Source organism: Rhinoderma darwinii, chromosome 10 (genome assembly GCF_050947455.1).
Source record: "Rhinoderma darwinii isolate aRhiDar2 chromosome 10, aRhiDar2.hap1, whole genome shotgun sequence".
NCBI lineage: Eukaryota > Metazoa > Chordata > Amphibia > Anura > Rhinodermatidae > Rhinoderma > Rhinoderma darwinii.
In genome coordinates this window covers 20,233,950-20,250,688 of record NC_134696.1, presented here as the reverse complement: position 1 = coordinate 20,250,688, position 16,739 = coordinate 20,233,950, and the positions used below count along the sequence as shown (strand labels likewise).

Sequence of the window (16,739 nt, the reverse complement as noted above, 5' to 3'; positions counted from 1 at the left end):
TTGAAAAAGTTGCCCATTCCTCAAGAGGCTTCAGTTTGACCTTGAGATGCAATACCACATACAGCCTATGGACAAGGGTGGCACTGTGTCTGGAAGAAAGAAGCTTTGTTTTTCTAATCTTTTACAAGCGCTAAAGGTCGTTTTTTTTCAAGTTGCTAAAATGCAGCCGTTTCTTAGGGCTGTTTGGGGGAAAACTGTATGACAACCAATACGACAGTCATTACAATTCTTAACAGGGATTTTCTACTGGAACGCAAATCTCCCATTATGAACGAATACATCTGTGCCTCCATATTGCTACATAAGTAAGCAGATTTTTCATTTAGGAAAGCTGGACCGCTATGGAAGTTGTAATGGTGCTTCAAAAACAGATAGAAAAAATAAATAAATATATATATATATATATATATATATATATATATCCAATTCAGATATATCTGTAGACTTATTATAGATTTTAACAAGATGCGTCGAAGTTTTCTGACCTCACCACAACCAATACTGTCGTGATATTAGCTCAAAAAGTCCACGTCCACTGTACTCAGGTGAGTGGTTTACGTTAATCCACATCCTTTTTTTAAATTACGGTGTAGGCTTTGGGCACTAATCCCACAGATATCATCCCCACTGTCACACGCCATTAGCGCTTTTAGCATCCGTATTATTTTCTGAGTTAAGGCCCTATTACATTGGCCGGTGCAGCGAGCAGCGATCAAAGAGACAGCTTGTTGATCGGCACTCATTTGCTCCTGTCACAAGTAGCTATGGATGGGGACGAGCGGTTGTTACTTTGATCGCTCGTCCCCATACGTTATCATGTCGACAGCGCGTCTCCCTGTTTACACATGTGCTGCCGACAACGATAATATTTTACTTTTTTTAAATGATACGATCAGCAGATGAATGAGCGTCTGCTCGTTCATCTGCTGATCGCTGCCCGGTTTACACAGGGAAATTATCGGCAACGAGCGATCTATGAACGATCGTTTTCCTGATAATTGCCCAGTGTAAAACCCCCTTTACCCTACGCCTGCACTAACATATTATTGATTAATTAGTTATGCAATGTGGTGCGCAAATCTAACACGTTGATGAATTTAATGATAATCCTCTTTGTACAATAATCAGTAAAGAAAAGAATCCTGTTCTTCATGTCTAAGCATTGCCGATAAGCCAGCAAAATATGCAAAAAGTGGATTTTACATGATTGCCAGAAAGTCTCATTTACTTAACTCAACAAATACGTTCAGCTTGGTATTTACTTAGAGGAACCTAATTATTTGTAGTTCACACAACTTTCCGAGCTGTTAACTGTCTCAGCACTAAAACTGTAGGAGTTGGACCAGTGCTCAATACAATCTACATGACTACGGCCATCATCATAACATGACCCTTGGTCTCCAAAGAACATTTCCACCTCAAGAAATCTCTAGGACACACCATGGCCATTTGGACACCTCTCTAATTAGTAGGTTCAGCCATGTCAGCGTTACCCATTGCTAACCGGTACGTAAAATCCAACATAGAGCCATTCCAGCTCAATAGACAGACATTTGCGGTAGGGTGGATCATCTTGAAGCACTCTTCCAATGTGGCATTTCATGGGCATAGCTGAGGTCAGAGGTAGCAGTCACACCCAGGCAGTGGTGCACCCTTGCCATATAAGAAGATACTGGTATTCTAAATGGCCAATGGTAGATCGGGAGCCTGGTTACAGATCTTGCATTTTGGCCATGGAGCCACAAGTTATGACTCTGGCCGGTAGTGGGGGGTATGGGCCCTTGATGATCGGTGTCAATCGGGAAGGAGGGGAAAAAAACAACTTGCCTTGGATACAGGATAGCAAATTGAATCATTGCCGCAGGTGAAGGAAAGAATAGTTACGTCTCTGGCATTGTCATAGGATGAAGATTTTCCAGTGAGTTCTCCAAATTTCACCACACGACAAGTCACCAAAAGTGTATAGTGCATAAAAATCCATCTCTTCTCCGTTGTAACACTCCTAACCAAGTTCCTAACTGTCCCTGGAAGCAACGTCCGTACAAAAAACATTCGTACAGAGCTTCATGAATTGGGTTTTCATAAATCGAAGAGATCTTACGAGATGACCATGTACAATTCCAAGCAATGGATGGAGTGGTGTAATGCCACGCTACTGGACTATGGAGCACTGGTTACGGGTTCTCTGTAGGGATGAATCCGATTTTATCATTGGGATGTCTAATGGAAGATTACGAGTTTGGTAGGTTCAAGGAGAACACTAAGTGCTCTAATACATTGTGCCAACTGTACATTTTGGTGGAGGAAGAGTAATGAATGATATTCTAGTGATACATGCAGAAAGGGAGGTCCATCAACAAGTATTTGCCAAGCTTCGTATGGAAGAACTTATTTGGCCTCAACCCCATCGAACATCCTTAGGATGAATAGGAACCATGACTGGGAGCCAGAGGCGTAACTGGGCCTATTGCGAAATCTCTAACTATAATCAATCATTTATAATAGTCATCTCATATGGGACAGAGGGACCTTTTTGGCCCCTCTGCTCCTCCTCCTATTGTTACACCCCTGCTGGGTGACCGATCTTATGACTCAGTCAGTACTAAAACTCATTATTGACCTTTTGGCAGAATGGACATAAATCCCTTTAGCCATGTTCTTAAACCTAGTAGACATGCCCCACGTCCTGAACCCTAGAGAGAGCCTCAGAACAGTGGGGCTGTTGTAGCAGTAAAGCGAAGGCAAACTCCATATTCGCTTCCACGGTTTTGAAATGAGGTCTTCAACAAGTTCATACAGTATAGATAAAATTATTTAAAAAAAAACTACTAGAATGACCATGAAATTTTTTTTTTTTTTTTTACATATCTCAAAGGCTCCACCATAAGTAAGCATGAATAGGATTTCTGTTGCTACATAAGTAGGTATTTCGTCTCTCTTCTTTTGCTATTGTTCTGTAATAGAACAGTAGTCCGTTGAGTCAGTATTTTATCCTACTCGTCACTGATCTCATACAGTAAGATGATACTTCATTGTGCTTATATGAAGCCCTAGTTCTTTACTCGCCTGCACACAGAACTAGTCATATTTAGTGTCCATAGTCATCCATTAGAGGGTCGTATACAACTTCTTTGAGGGTCTATGGGGACTTAATATGGATGTGTCCAATTTTTGGTGGTGCCGCGCAGCCAAAATTCTGCCGATTATCTAGGGGAATGGGGCACCAGAAGTCCCTGTAAGAAAAATGGAGGCTTGGGCCATGATTTAAAATAAAAAGATTCTATTCACATTTGCGCTAATCTCTTTCTGTCAGGGGTTGGGTATTTTTGATGGCAAGAATAGCTCACAGTCTATAGTTTTGAATCGCGTTAGCCTTTCATAACTAATAAGTCGTTTTCCTTTCATCTCTAACTTAAAGGGGGTTTTACACTGGGCGATTATCGGGCAGACAAGGTTTCATATAACGATCGTTGCCGATAATTGCCCTGTGTAAACAGCAGATGAACGAGCAAACGCTTGATCATGTGTTGGTTGTATAGTTCTAAAAAAGTAAAACATTATCTTTGTCGGCAGCACATCTCCCGGTGTATACAAGGAGACGCGCTGCCGACATGATGATAATGTATGGGGACGAGCGATCGGAGTAACGACCGCTCGTCCCCATCCATAGCTCCGTGTGACAGGAGCAAACCAGCGCCGATCAACGATGTCTCATTGATCGCCGCTCGCTGCAACGGCCGATTATCGGTCGGTGTAAAAGGTCGGTGTAAAAGGGCCTTTAGTCCAATTCTCATCATATAAAGACATTATTTGTTTATAGTAACAGATGAAATACGTGACTTTCACTTATCCGTTCCTATGTTACAGGCAATCTTATCAGGAATTATTGATTTGACCAGAGAGATCTCTGGCACAAAGAAAATCATTTATGAATATTTATATGGAAGGAGAAAAAAAATCGATATTGGGTTCATAATCTGCTATTGCTTCTGGGTTCCATAGTGATGACCATGTAGAGTATAACTTTTTATTATGCTGAGGTCTGAAGATGGGAGTTATAATTGTCCATTTTGATGGGAAATATTTTATACTTTGAGGTGCAGAACCTATAAATTTAACTGATTCCAATGTCCCATCGCTTTGGAGTGGTCATGTTTTTCTTATGTTTCTATGATTTTCCTCAGTGACCACTGATTTCCTGTGGTTGCTGGTTTAAAAAAAAAAAACATACAGGCAACTTAAAACCTTCCCATTAAGTTGATCTTGGAGCATAAGGATGTGTATCACAGGTAAACTGGATGAGATATGGAAATCAAATCCAATGGTTGATACGCCAGATTATTTCTGATACCTTTTGGTGGTTTAGAGTTCTTGAATCTTGATGACACCCACTAGTGTCGTTTTACATTCCTAATTGGTTTATTATTGGGCATGAACTATATATCTGGAGATGTTACATAGTCTCACGTGTTGCCAGCTATGCAAACTTGTCAGCTGTGTCTTGTTTTTTATAGTTGACGTCACGTGAAGGCAGTCCAGAAGGGCTTCGAAGGGCTGACTCCTGCAGGAAGTCAAGAAACTTCAATAAAAAGCCCAGCACCGGGGACTACTATAAGTACCTAGGGCAGAACTCTTCAGAAGCACCACCAGACCATAGAAAGATGGCACACAGTGAGGAGGTATGTTGGTGAAGAGAAGGTGCCCATTCAAAGAATTTTTTATTATATACCATAAATTTTTTGGGATTGATGGAAAGCAGTAAAATAAGAAATCTGAACAGATATAGATGGAGATTGTCAAATCGGCTATAGCATCACAACCTTGATAGACCGGGATATTAGCACTTAACCTATGTTTTGTCATGTAAGAAATACCAATTTCAAAAATTTACTTGAAGACCTCTGCCCAGGTCTTCTGCTATACCCCTTCTTTGTGTAGGATTGTCAAGAGCTTCAGAATTCTGCTAATGACCTTATGTATCAAGGTCATTTGTACCAGTCAATGCAGAGCAATTTCAAGTACCTTTTAGATACCTTGAAGGACCAAGTTTAAGGTCCAAGCTATGTCTACATCAGTCTCTGAAAATTAGTTGAGGGCTTTTGCTTATTATATGGCTTGATGATCATGGTTTGTTTTGGGGCCATTCAAAAATTAACTTTCAATTTTGGTTTGGATGCCGTTAAAACCTATTTCTATGTCCTGACTGTCATTGTGATTGACCCTCTCTTTGTTGAAGGGTTCTCTTCTCTCAAACGAAAGTGTGCACAATGGTAACGCCTCTGATAAGAAACCCTTGGGGAATATACCACCACCTCCAATTCCTCCACCTCTTCCAGAACACCTATGTTATCCGCCACCTCCACCTCCACTGCCAACAGAGGCTTCTATCTCAAGATCCATGCAGCGACGCTCTTCCAACTCTACGGGAAGTAAGTTTTTGGATACAACGTTCAATTTTCGAGTCCTTTTGAAAGCATACAGTAGAAATTTCCATAGTTTCCAACTAATATATTGCGTGATTTTTCCTCTCTTCTGTAGTTTTTGTTTGTATAGACCTCAAGTACTTTGTTTCTATTGTCCATTCTAGTCGCCCATTGATTTTAATAACACTTGCACAAAAAAGTTTGGACATTAAATAGTAAAGAGATTTTAAAAAATAGTTTTTGCCGGAAAACCTGTTTATTATTCTGAATGTTCTACCCATCATGCCTCAGGTTAAAGTAGGGATTTTAAATTCTCTTCACCCCAGGAGGAGCTACTTCCTGTGCTCATTGTCGCCCCCTATTGAGTAATGTCATTTGTATGAGCTGCCAAGAGGAATGGGAAGGACCTGACTAACTATTATTACACCGACCCCCAAGTAGAGAATATGGAGAATTGATTGTGAGTTTCCTTTGAGCCACTTTTCCTTCTATCTGCCTGCAGAAATTATGAAAAATATTAAGGCAAAGGATACAAAAAACAAAAAGTTTGGTTAACTTTTTTTTAAAATCTGTTTTCCAAAAATTGGAAACATGGTCTGGAATTAGAAGTATTCATTTCCTGTACTAGCCCTGTCTAAGAGCCTCCATGAAAGAACCATTAGGATAGCCCATCAAAGTGTGATCGATGGTGAAGCAGCTAGGACCCCCAACAATCAGCAGCATGAAGGGGTTAATGTCTTTGTGGGGGTACCGTGGTGCCTTCACTGAAGTACCTGACACATCGCCATGCCTATCCGTGTGGCTGTTTCTGTATCTGCATTCCAGATTCTAGTAAATGGGGCTGATCTGTGGCTAAGCTGCAATTCCAGATACTGCCACATGGACTAGAGTGGCACTTTGCCAGGTAGGACCCTCACTGATCACACACTGATGGTCTGTTTTATGCTATTTTAAAGCCCCAAAAAACCCTTTTTAAATTGATTTTTCTTTACCTAACCAAATTAAAGAACTACTGTTGTGTAAGGGGAAAGTTGCGAGCTACTTGCGATGAGCGCAGTAATTTCAGCCATGTCAACTTTTTCCCCGAATGGGAAAAATTTAGGTCACGCCACTAACCTGTGATTTTTCTGCGATCATCCCGTGATCAAAGTCTCTGTGGCGTCCTAGCCTGAATGTCTATTCACTATTAAAAATTAATGTTTTTTAGCAAAAAAAAATGTACTTGGCTTTTTCTCGCACGAAAGCTACATATTAATTATGTTGGTTTTTCGAACATTTCCCGGAAGTTCTACCAGGGGCAGATGGGATAGTAAAAATCAATAAGTTTTCTTTTGTTCTATGTTATAGTTAATTTCCTTGTTAGGCCATAAAGGGCTTTTTTTTTTTTTTTTAATACTTTTTATTTATTGCGGTCCCGGGTGATGCTCTTTTATAAAGTGGGTTGACAAAAAAGGAATTTACAAGATCATTAGTTAATATAATAAATATAAATGGTTGCCCCTCCCCCATATCACATTTAAGGTCGTTACCCACTACCTGGACAGGTGTTTTGCTACAGGGTTATTCATATCTCTATGAGCAGACTTCAGTGCATCGCAGAGGTAGAGCTGTGGTGGTCCTTCCGAACATACAATAAACAGAAGAAGGAGTCTCTTTAGCAAATGGCAGTTCCAGAGTCTCCTTTCTTTCCAGAAACAGCGCCACTCTGGCTCATTGGCTGTATCTGATATTACAGCTCAGCCCCATTCGCTTTAATGGGGCTAAGCTGCAATACCAAACACAGCCTATAGACATGAATGGCGCTGTTTTATGGGGGGAAAAAAAAGTATCAGGCCCTTTTTCTCTTTTTTTCATACAACCCCTTTAACATTGATGGTGCTGCATACATTAAATGGTAGAGACCTTAAAGTAGTTGTCTCATAAAGACAACCCCTGTCTATATACCCTGTGAAGGAGGTCCGCATACCCTTTACCTCCCTCTATGCATTTTATGAGCTAGGGATAGGATCAATTTAGCAATAGCAGGTCCTGCTCTGGTGGACCAAGTCCAGGAATAGAACACATGTAATACTACATTTCTCCTGCAGGGGCCATTCAACTGATCGTTGGGGTGGTTGCCTATTAAGAAAGGGTTGTCTTTCAGCACGGGCTCATCGTTGCCCCCTGTTGAGTAATATACTATCTATGAGCTTCCCTTTCTCCCATCACTTGATGGACCCAAGTCTTTTTCGACAGTACTAACTCTATAGCTGCTAGCAGGAGTGGGGGAAGAGAAGCGGCAACATTTCTTGCTCAGACGTTCCCGGCAGATTATTATATACTGGATGAAAATTCTTTACATTGTTTATATTGTTTGGTTCATTTATCTCCGTTTGTTTTAACAATTTTTTCTATTTGGTTTTACTTATCACTTGGTGTTAGAAGTAATGGACGAGGGTGATACGGAATAAACAATTAAGTACATAGTTATTATTCTGGAGAGTGTTGGCGCACACAGTGCCAGGCCAGCAGCAACTATAAGGCCTTATTCAGACGAACGTGGGGAAACTCTGACGTGAAAAACAGCAGTAGTTCACACCCGCGTTGCCCCCGTGCGGGTCCCGTTTTCACGGATCCCTCCATAGACTTGAGTCTATGGAGGGATGCGTTAAAACGGAAGAAAATAGGACATGTTCTAATTTTCAACGGACCCTTCACACGATCCGATGAAACAGCTGTGTGAACGGCGCCATTGAAATACATGCGTCCGTGTGATGGCCGTTGTTTTAACGTTCAACGTTAGTCAGAATAAGGCCTTAAGTGCAGTCCAGTGTAAAAAAAAAAATAACAAAAATTTTCTTGTGACCCTTCTTCTAATTTAAGTAGCGGACAACATTTTGCCGTGATTCGTGCACCGCAACCCCCAAAACTTTAACTATAGCAAACCCTCATCTGTGAAAATATTAAATCTGTATGAGCTTTCAGCCTATGGAGGTAACCAAGATTTAACCATTCACTGACAGCAAGCAGAGATTTAACATTTTTTTAATTCCTACTATGGCATATGGACCTAGTGGCTCCAATTTGAATGGACGCATGTAATAACACATTTCCCAGTCAATACCAGCTGATCATTGGGGGTTTCAGCTGTTGGACCTGCGGCATTGAACTAATTGCCAGCGGATCCTCATTCAGAGAATTGGGACAGCCCCTCTACATTTTTAAAGGGATTGTTTTTTGTTAGCAGCTGACTGGAGAAATCTCACTGCTGGCCCCCACAATGAATTATTCTAGATGTTGAACATCGGTGTACGTGCTTATTATACAGGACGCCCATTGAACATATTGGACATGGATTTAATAGGGCATTTTAGAGGGTTCAATCTTAAACCACAAAGTCCTTTAATCTTATGATACAGTTGCAGTATAAAACTGGTTATTAATATTAAGTGAGGTTTGTCATATGGGCAGGGCTGTAGGAGCCGCTCATTTTAAAGAAAAGATGATTGTCGCCATTAAAACTGTGAAAGTGTAGCGATTGCTATAATATAACATGTTTGATTAGAATATAAAGGCACTTTACTCACCTTTTGGGTGTAGTCCTGGTTTAATTAAAGGGTCCGCTCTGTACAAACAATCTTGTAATATTAGAGAGCCATCTTCAGGCTGTAAGAAGGTACTGCACCCTAATAGTGAGGAGGGTCCAAGTCTTTATTATCATAATATAATTTTAAGGCACCGATTATAGGGTAATATACCTAACACACACATCGCGTCCAAGATGAGTCACCTACTAAGAGTCTGGGAAGAGCATGAAAGCTCAATGTCGATCAGTGGTCTTCAACCGATTCAAAACTATAACTCTGAGCATTCCCTGACAGTCTGTGACCTTTGGATTTCAGGAAATGTTGGGAGTTGTAGCTCAAAACCCACAGGTTAGAGATCACGGATGTAGATGGTCTCTTGGCAGAACTCAGATCCAAGTCCCAAGCAAAGTAAATCAGCCTTACCAACCACAATGCCACTGTCAGTACTTGTAAATTGTATGACTATAGGTACAGTCCACAGGACATGGATGTCTCTTTGGCGTAAGAACCACCTAACGTCTCTCCAGGTCCAGAATTCTTTGCTGATTAATTTCTTAATATATATTTAAATGGTTCATTTTTCTGATATTAAGTGTCAAATCCACTGCATATAAAATATACACTTCTGGCTGCCTTCAGCCACCACTAGGGGGAGCTTAGGAGCTTACTGTATACTGTAAATGCATTAAACTCCTAAGCTCCCCCTAGTGGTGGCTGCAGGCAGACAGCGGATTATGATTTATCTCTGTCTATGCAGGGGATTTGGAGCTCTGTATCAGAAATACTAGGCTGCAAATTCTATAAAGAAATTAATCACTGCAGAGTTTTGCACCTAAAATTGTTTTAAAAGGTGGATATTCACTTTATGCATTTTTCTTTCTTAATTCTTCAGACTTCGTCCCTCTAACTGTTATTTTTCACTCTTTTTCTTCTTTTCATTTCCTTACGCTGTTCCATGTGACTGGTCTTGCCCCCTCTTCTTTGTGCCCTCATTTGTTTCTTTTCAAATTGACTCACTCATGCTTCCCTTCATCTCTTCCGTCTGCGCTCATTACTGACTTGCATGCCAATCCTGTCCACTACGGTTCTCCCTGTGTGCGTCCATTGTGCCCTTCCTTTTAGAAGTGAAAGCTCTCAGGCAAAGAAAGAGTAAGTACTGGACTTTCTATCCCCTCTTTACTCATCTGCTCCATAGTATAATACATAGACGTAGATCTATAGATCACTAGCTGTGTGCTGATAGAGTAGCTTTTCTTAGATTGTGAAGGATATAGGGGTAAAGCTTCCCAGCCTCCGACGGCTTCAGGGAGGGTCTGCTGGTAAATCTACCAGACTTTTCTTTTCTGCCAATGATACAAAATCTGACCCTTGTTATCAGGGGCATACTGACCATTAGGGCAGTACGAAGGGCCCATGGCCCCTGCACTGGGGGGGTCCACACCCTTGGTTCTTCCTTATAGGACACATAATCTTGGAAGTGATAAGTTTTCTTCAAATGCATAACCCAAATCAAGTGTATCATTTCTGTTAGGCCACGTTCAGACGTGGCGGAATTGCTGTGGACAGTGCGCGGTGGAATTCTGCAGCAGCCGTTTTTTTCATTTCTTTCTATACATTTTTAGGAAACTTAGTTCAGACATTGCGGAAATTAGGCTACGGTGCAGAATTTCCCCTCCGCAGCAGCTCATTCCATTGCGGGGAAGAAGCGGAATGTCACTGAAATCTGTGGCAAGTCCGCTGTGATTTCTGCAACGTCTGAATTACCTGTCAAATATGCAAATGTTGGTGCGGATTTGTTGCGTAATTGCCCCGAATCTGCACTAACATTTGCAGTGAAAAAATTCTGCCACGTGTGAACATGGCCTAATAGTTGGTAAGAGGCCATGGCCTTTAATGCCCTGGCCCTGGGTGTAAGTTTTGAAGCAATTTCATTTTTTATTTTGCATTTCTAGAGTTACTGTTGGCTGTGAAAATCTGCCAAATATGCAGAGATTACTGTAAAAAATTGTAACATTATATCATTCATGTAACAAAATGAACTTTGTAATCATATGATCATATTACATTACATATCTTGTACTGATAGTTAAAGCTTGTAATATGCTCCAGAGCTGCATTTACAATTCTGTTAACGTCGGAACTGAAATCTCCTAACATTTCCTGCGTAATCTGTGTCTGCACAGAACTTGCTCTGATTATTTCTGTAAGTGTGGTGTTTACACCAGGTACTGTACTGTAATCTGAATATAGGGGCATTTGCCAAGCTGATGACAAATTTGCTGTCTGTTTTCTAGAAAAACTAGTAGATTCTGATCCTTAGTAAGAGGTTGTATTATACTCCTGAGCTGCATTCAGCAAAGGATAAATAATGTAATGTATGTACACAGTGACCCCACCAGCAGAATAGTGAGTGCAGCTCTGGAGTATAATACAGGATGTAACTCAGGATCAGTACAGGATAAGTAATGTAATGTATGTACACAGTGACTCCACCAGCAGAATAGTGAGTGCAGCTCTAGAGTATAATACAGGATGAAACTCAGGGTCAGTACAGGATAAGTAATGTATGTACACAGTGACTCCACCAGCAGAATAGTGAGTGCAGCTCAGTACAGGATAAGTAATGTAATGTATGTACACAGTGACTCCACCAGCAGAATAGTGAGTGCAGCTCTGGAGTATAATACAGGATGTAACTCAGGATCAGTACAGGATAAGTAATGTAATGTATGTACACAGTGACTCTACCAGCAGAATAGTGAGTGCAGCTCTGGAGTATAATACAGGATGTAACTCAGGATCAGTACAGGATAAGTAATGTAATGTATGTACACAGTGACTCTACCAGCAGAATAGTGAGTGCAGCTCGGGAGTATAATACAGGATGTATCTCAGGATTAGTACAGGATAAGTAATGTAATGTATGTACACAGTGACTCCACCAGGAGAATAGTGAGTGCAGCTCTGGAGTATAATACAGGATGTAACTCAGGATCAGTACAGGATAAGTAATGTAATGTATGTACACAGTGACTCCACCAGCAGAATACTGACTGCAGCTCTGGAGTATAATACAGGATGTAACTCAGGATCAGTACAGGATAAGTAATGTAATGTATGTGCACAGTGACTCCACCAGCAGAATAGTGAGTGCAGCTCTGGAGTATAATACAGGATGTAACTCAGGATCAGTACAGGATAAATAATGTAATGTATGTACACAGTGACTCCACCAGCAGAATAGTGAGTGCAGCTCTGGAGTATAATACAGGATGTAACTCAGGATCAGTACAGGATAAGTAATGTAATGTATGTACACAGTGACTCCACCAGCAGAATACTGACTGCAGCTCTGGAGTATAATACAGGATGTAACTCAGGATCAGTACAGGATAAGTAATGTAATGTATGTGCACAGTGACTCCACCAGCAGAATAGTGAGTGCAGCTCTGGAGTATAATACAGGATGTAACTCAGGATCAGTACAGGATAAATAATGTAATGTATGTACACAGTGACTCCACCAGCAGAATAGTGAGTGCAGCTCTGGAGTATAATACATGATGTATCTCAGGATCAGTACAGGATAAGTAATGTATGAAAAAATGTAGTCGCTTTGTAATGTTAAATAATTCCATGTATCTATGCATTGTAGAAAAAAAAAAATCCTGTTTCTGCCTGGAAACCATCAGCAAGCTGCTGTTATTAGATCTATTATTTTGAATGTGTTTTTTTTTTTTTAGTACTTTCACCATATTTCATGCACTGTTTTAAATACACAATGTGCCTAATTGACCAAAAGCAGCCATGCATATGTACACATATATCCAATGCAGTTATTAAGTATTTTATGTTAGTCATAGGCTATATGTGTTAAAGGGTTAATCAAGTAAATGTCTTATACAAACCTAAGATACGAATCTTGGTGCTTCACGGCATGAGTCGGCTTCCTAAGCATTGAGGAACGAGTCACCAGGTCACTTTTGTGTCTTAAAAATGAATAAACCTGAGCTGCAATACCAGACACAACCTGTGGACAGGTGTGGCACTGTTTGGAAGTAAGCAGCCATGTTTTTCTAATCCTGTACAACTTCTTTAATACATCTTCCCTATTATGTTGCAAACCTGTCAGTGTAGGCTTCATGCTGTATTATAGATAGGCAGTGTACGGATCTGTAATACGCCCCTATGGGACCATACCTCCTGATTGAGCATTGCTCCTAAGGGAGAATACATTGCACCATATTGCAGTACAGTGCGTTCCTATGGGTCCGTAATACAGATCCATAGGGTGTCCATGTGCCGCTGTATAGGGTCATGCACATTGCACTGGACCCTTCCATTAAATCCTTGCCTTATAGTGAATTGATCAACTGGATTTCCGTGAAGATCTCTCCAGCCTCCATGTAGCACCTGGCACCATGGTACCTGCACACGACTATATACAGTATGGTGTCCTCCTCCACCGTGCTGAAGATGAAATATTCAAATGTTCCATTATTATTATTAGTTATGGCAGTACAGCTTTTGTTATTCATTTTAAATATTGATTAGAGGCGGCACCCACCTGTCACACCGGATCAGAAATGGCCGGTGGTTATCTGCTGTGTATTATTACGGGTAGCCTGCGGGTGTATAACATGTGGGAACACCTCACCCGCAGCTTGCACGGACAATGAAAGTAACAAAAGCTGCAGAGATCAGTCCTCGTACGCCCACACCTGCTATATGTATCCCAGACAATGGATGTTACATGTTTAGTGCATCCCTGTCCTGACAACGAGGAGTTCTGATGTCCCGTGTAACGAAGTCAGGGCTGTGCGATACCATGCCAAAAGTTCATTGTGGGACAAGAATGTGACCTGAACCAAGCAGAGGGTCACAGGAGCTCCTGACCAGTGTTATGTTGTATAATATATCACGAAAAGTTCTGCAACTTTACAATAGACTTTATTATTCAATTCCTCACCGTTTTTAAGATCTGTTTGCTGTCAATGAATGGGAACATTCTTACTTACAAAGACCAGGACTTCTCATCCTTCTCCATAGGACCACCATCAGAAATATTTCAGCCCCATATGGGCAACTGGTTCGGGCAACTGAACTCCCTATTGTCAACCTCCATCTTGTACATTTGGTGGGCACCTGAGGAAGGCGAAATTAAGGGAGACAATAATCATGCTGTAACTTATACCCACACCGTTTATTTAGTGGGCCATGAGGGAGTGGGAACAGAACACTTTTTGGGAGCTGTGCATGTAAGCTTATGTGAAGAAATGGGCACCACATTGGGAACCACACTGCCTATTAAAGTGGTCCATTTAGTTTTATAAGTGAAGCTACATCACTCCCATGCTGTGACTAGTCGGTGGTGGCAGCACCAGAAAGCACTAATACCTGTACTGCCCTGATCGCACCCTTGCCCCCCAACAGACAAACATTAAGGGACCGCTTCACAAGATAGAAGGAAAACATTTCCTATGGAATTATTAGGGCATTTTTACCTTCTCCCTTCTTTGGGCACCTGTTCCTACTTTTGATTAAAAGGGGTGTACGGTTAGAGCGAAAGGGACATACGGTAAGAGCGGGTCCCCCAAACATGGTGTGGCACTTCTCTAACTATGGTATTTGTGGTGGTAATGCTATTTTGCTGGGTATTACTATGATTGTGTTCTTGATGGTCATGTCATATTATTGTGCACTTTTATTACTAGAAAATCGTACTAGTCCGTAATGCAGCATTGCTGAGAATACTGCCAGACAGCGGCATAACTTCTATAGAGGCAGGGTATGCAACTGCTATGGGGCCAGTGGTGGGAGGAGGCCCGGTATTGAACGGCTTTCCCTGCTTGCTTTGACAATGTCATAGTGGATACCTGCAGCTGCCATTAGGGGGAGCTCATTGCATACAGAGATATACAGCTTCCATTTATTTCTTTTTTGTAAATTCTTTCTTTATTAGAAATTATCAGAAATTTTAAGGAAAAGGTGGTCACAAAGGGGCAGGACATCTGTCTGCCAAGTCGAAAATAACATGTCAAAGTTTCACACTATGAAGACATAAATGCCGAAAACAATAAAATGTATGAAAACAATAATCTCAAAATTCCATACCACCCATCACCCATGGATCATAAAAATAAAAAGGGGTGTAGGAAGAGAGATGAAGGGGTAAAGAATTAGGGGAGAGTGGAAAGGAGGAGGGGAAGTGACCAGTAAATCCCATCATGGCTCCACCCCCATGTCAGAGTGGTAACATCCTGTACAGTCACTCAGGAGAGCCCTGTATTCCGCAGAATTTTGGAAATCTTTCCCATGATGTCAGGTCTTGTAAAATCGATCATGATTATCTGATAGAGAAGACGACAGGTTTTCCATGGTCATCAGGTCATTGACCTTCGATAACCAGAGTGAAATTGAAGATCTCTGCTGTTTCCACAGCAATGGTAACTTCCATTGAATTCGATGCTTGCTGTATACATTCATATGGAGTTAGCTCCTCCTAGTGGTGGCTGCAGGAATCCAGAATTATAATATTTATATGTCAGCAAACCATATAGATATATTGTGTAATTAATCAGCACAGATTTTTTTTTACCTAAAAATGTAATTGTGGACAATGCATTGCCAAAACACGTATATGATTAACAACATAACAATATCTTCCATAGGTACCAAGTCCTTCAACATGATGTCCCCAACAGGAGACAACTCTGAGCTGCTGGCCGAAATTAAAGCTGGAAGAAATCTGAAACCAACTCCACAGAGTAAAGGTTTAACCACCATCTTCTCAGGCAGCGGACAGCAAGGAACAAATGTGCGTGCGACAATAATTTCACATGTTTACTTGTATTATATTACTTGAGTGATTTGATAGAGGACCCATGATTGTGGTCACACACTGGGATACTATTAGGAGATTTAAACCAATGGTAGTATTAAATTATATGTTTACATTTTGAATACCATTTTACAGTTTATGTATAAATAAAATCTACACGTCACTTTGTATATACATTACATTATTTGTTTTACTGATCTGCAGTTACAGCCTGTATTATACTCCAGAGCTGCACTCACTATTCTGCTGGTGGAGTCACTGTGTACATACATTACATTACTTATTCTCTACCGATTCGTTACATCCTGTATTATATTCTAGAGCTGCATTCACAATACTACAGGTTTTGGAGCTGGCTCCACCTGCAGGATAATGAGTGCAGCTCTGGAGTATAATACAGGATGTAATTCAGGATCAGTACAGGATAAGTAGTGAAATGAATGTACACAGCGACTCCACCAGCAGAATAGTGAGTGCAGCTCTGGAGTATAATACAGGCAGTAACTCAGGATTAGTACAGGATATGTAATGTAATGTATGTACACAGTGACTCCACCAGCAGAATAGTGAGTGCAGCTCTGGAGTATAATACAGTATCAGTACAGGATAAGTAATGTAATATATGTACACAGTGACTCCACCAGCAGAATAGTGAGTGCATCTCTGGAGTATAATACAGGATGTAACTCAGGATCAGTACAGGATAAGTAATGTAATGTATGTACACAGTGACTCCACCAGCAGAATAGTGAGTGCAGCTCTGGAGTATAATACAGGATGTAACTCAGGATCAGTACAGGATAAGTAATGTAATGTATGTACACAGTGACTCCACCAGCAGAATAGTGAGTGCAGCTCTGGAGTATAATACAGGATGTAACTCAGGATCAGTACAGGATAAGTAATGTA

General features: G+C 40.9%; 1 protein-coding gene across 1 annotated transcript in view; it reads left to right on the top strand.

The window, feature by feature from the left end:
• Window positions 1-16,739, top strand: part of LOC142661837 (espin-like) — a 127,614-nt gene that overhangs the window by 93,296 nt on the left and 17,579 nt on the right. Inside the window, exons 8-10 of the mRNA XM_075839450.1 lie at window positions 4,515-4,679; window positions 5,237-5,429; window positions 15,661-15,806. Coding sequence (XP_075695565.1) covers window positions 4,515-4,679; window positions 5,237-5,429; window positions 15,661-15,806 — 504 coding nt within the window. The remainder of the gene's footprint in view (window positions 1-4,514; window positions 4,680-5,236; window positions 5,430-15,660; window positions 15,807-16,739) is intronic.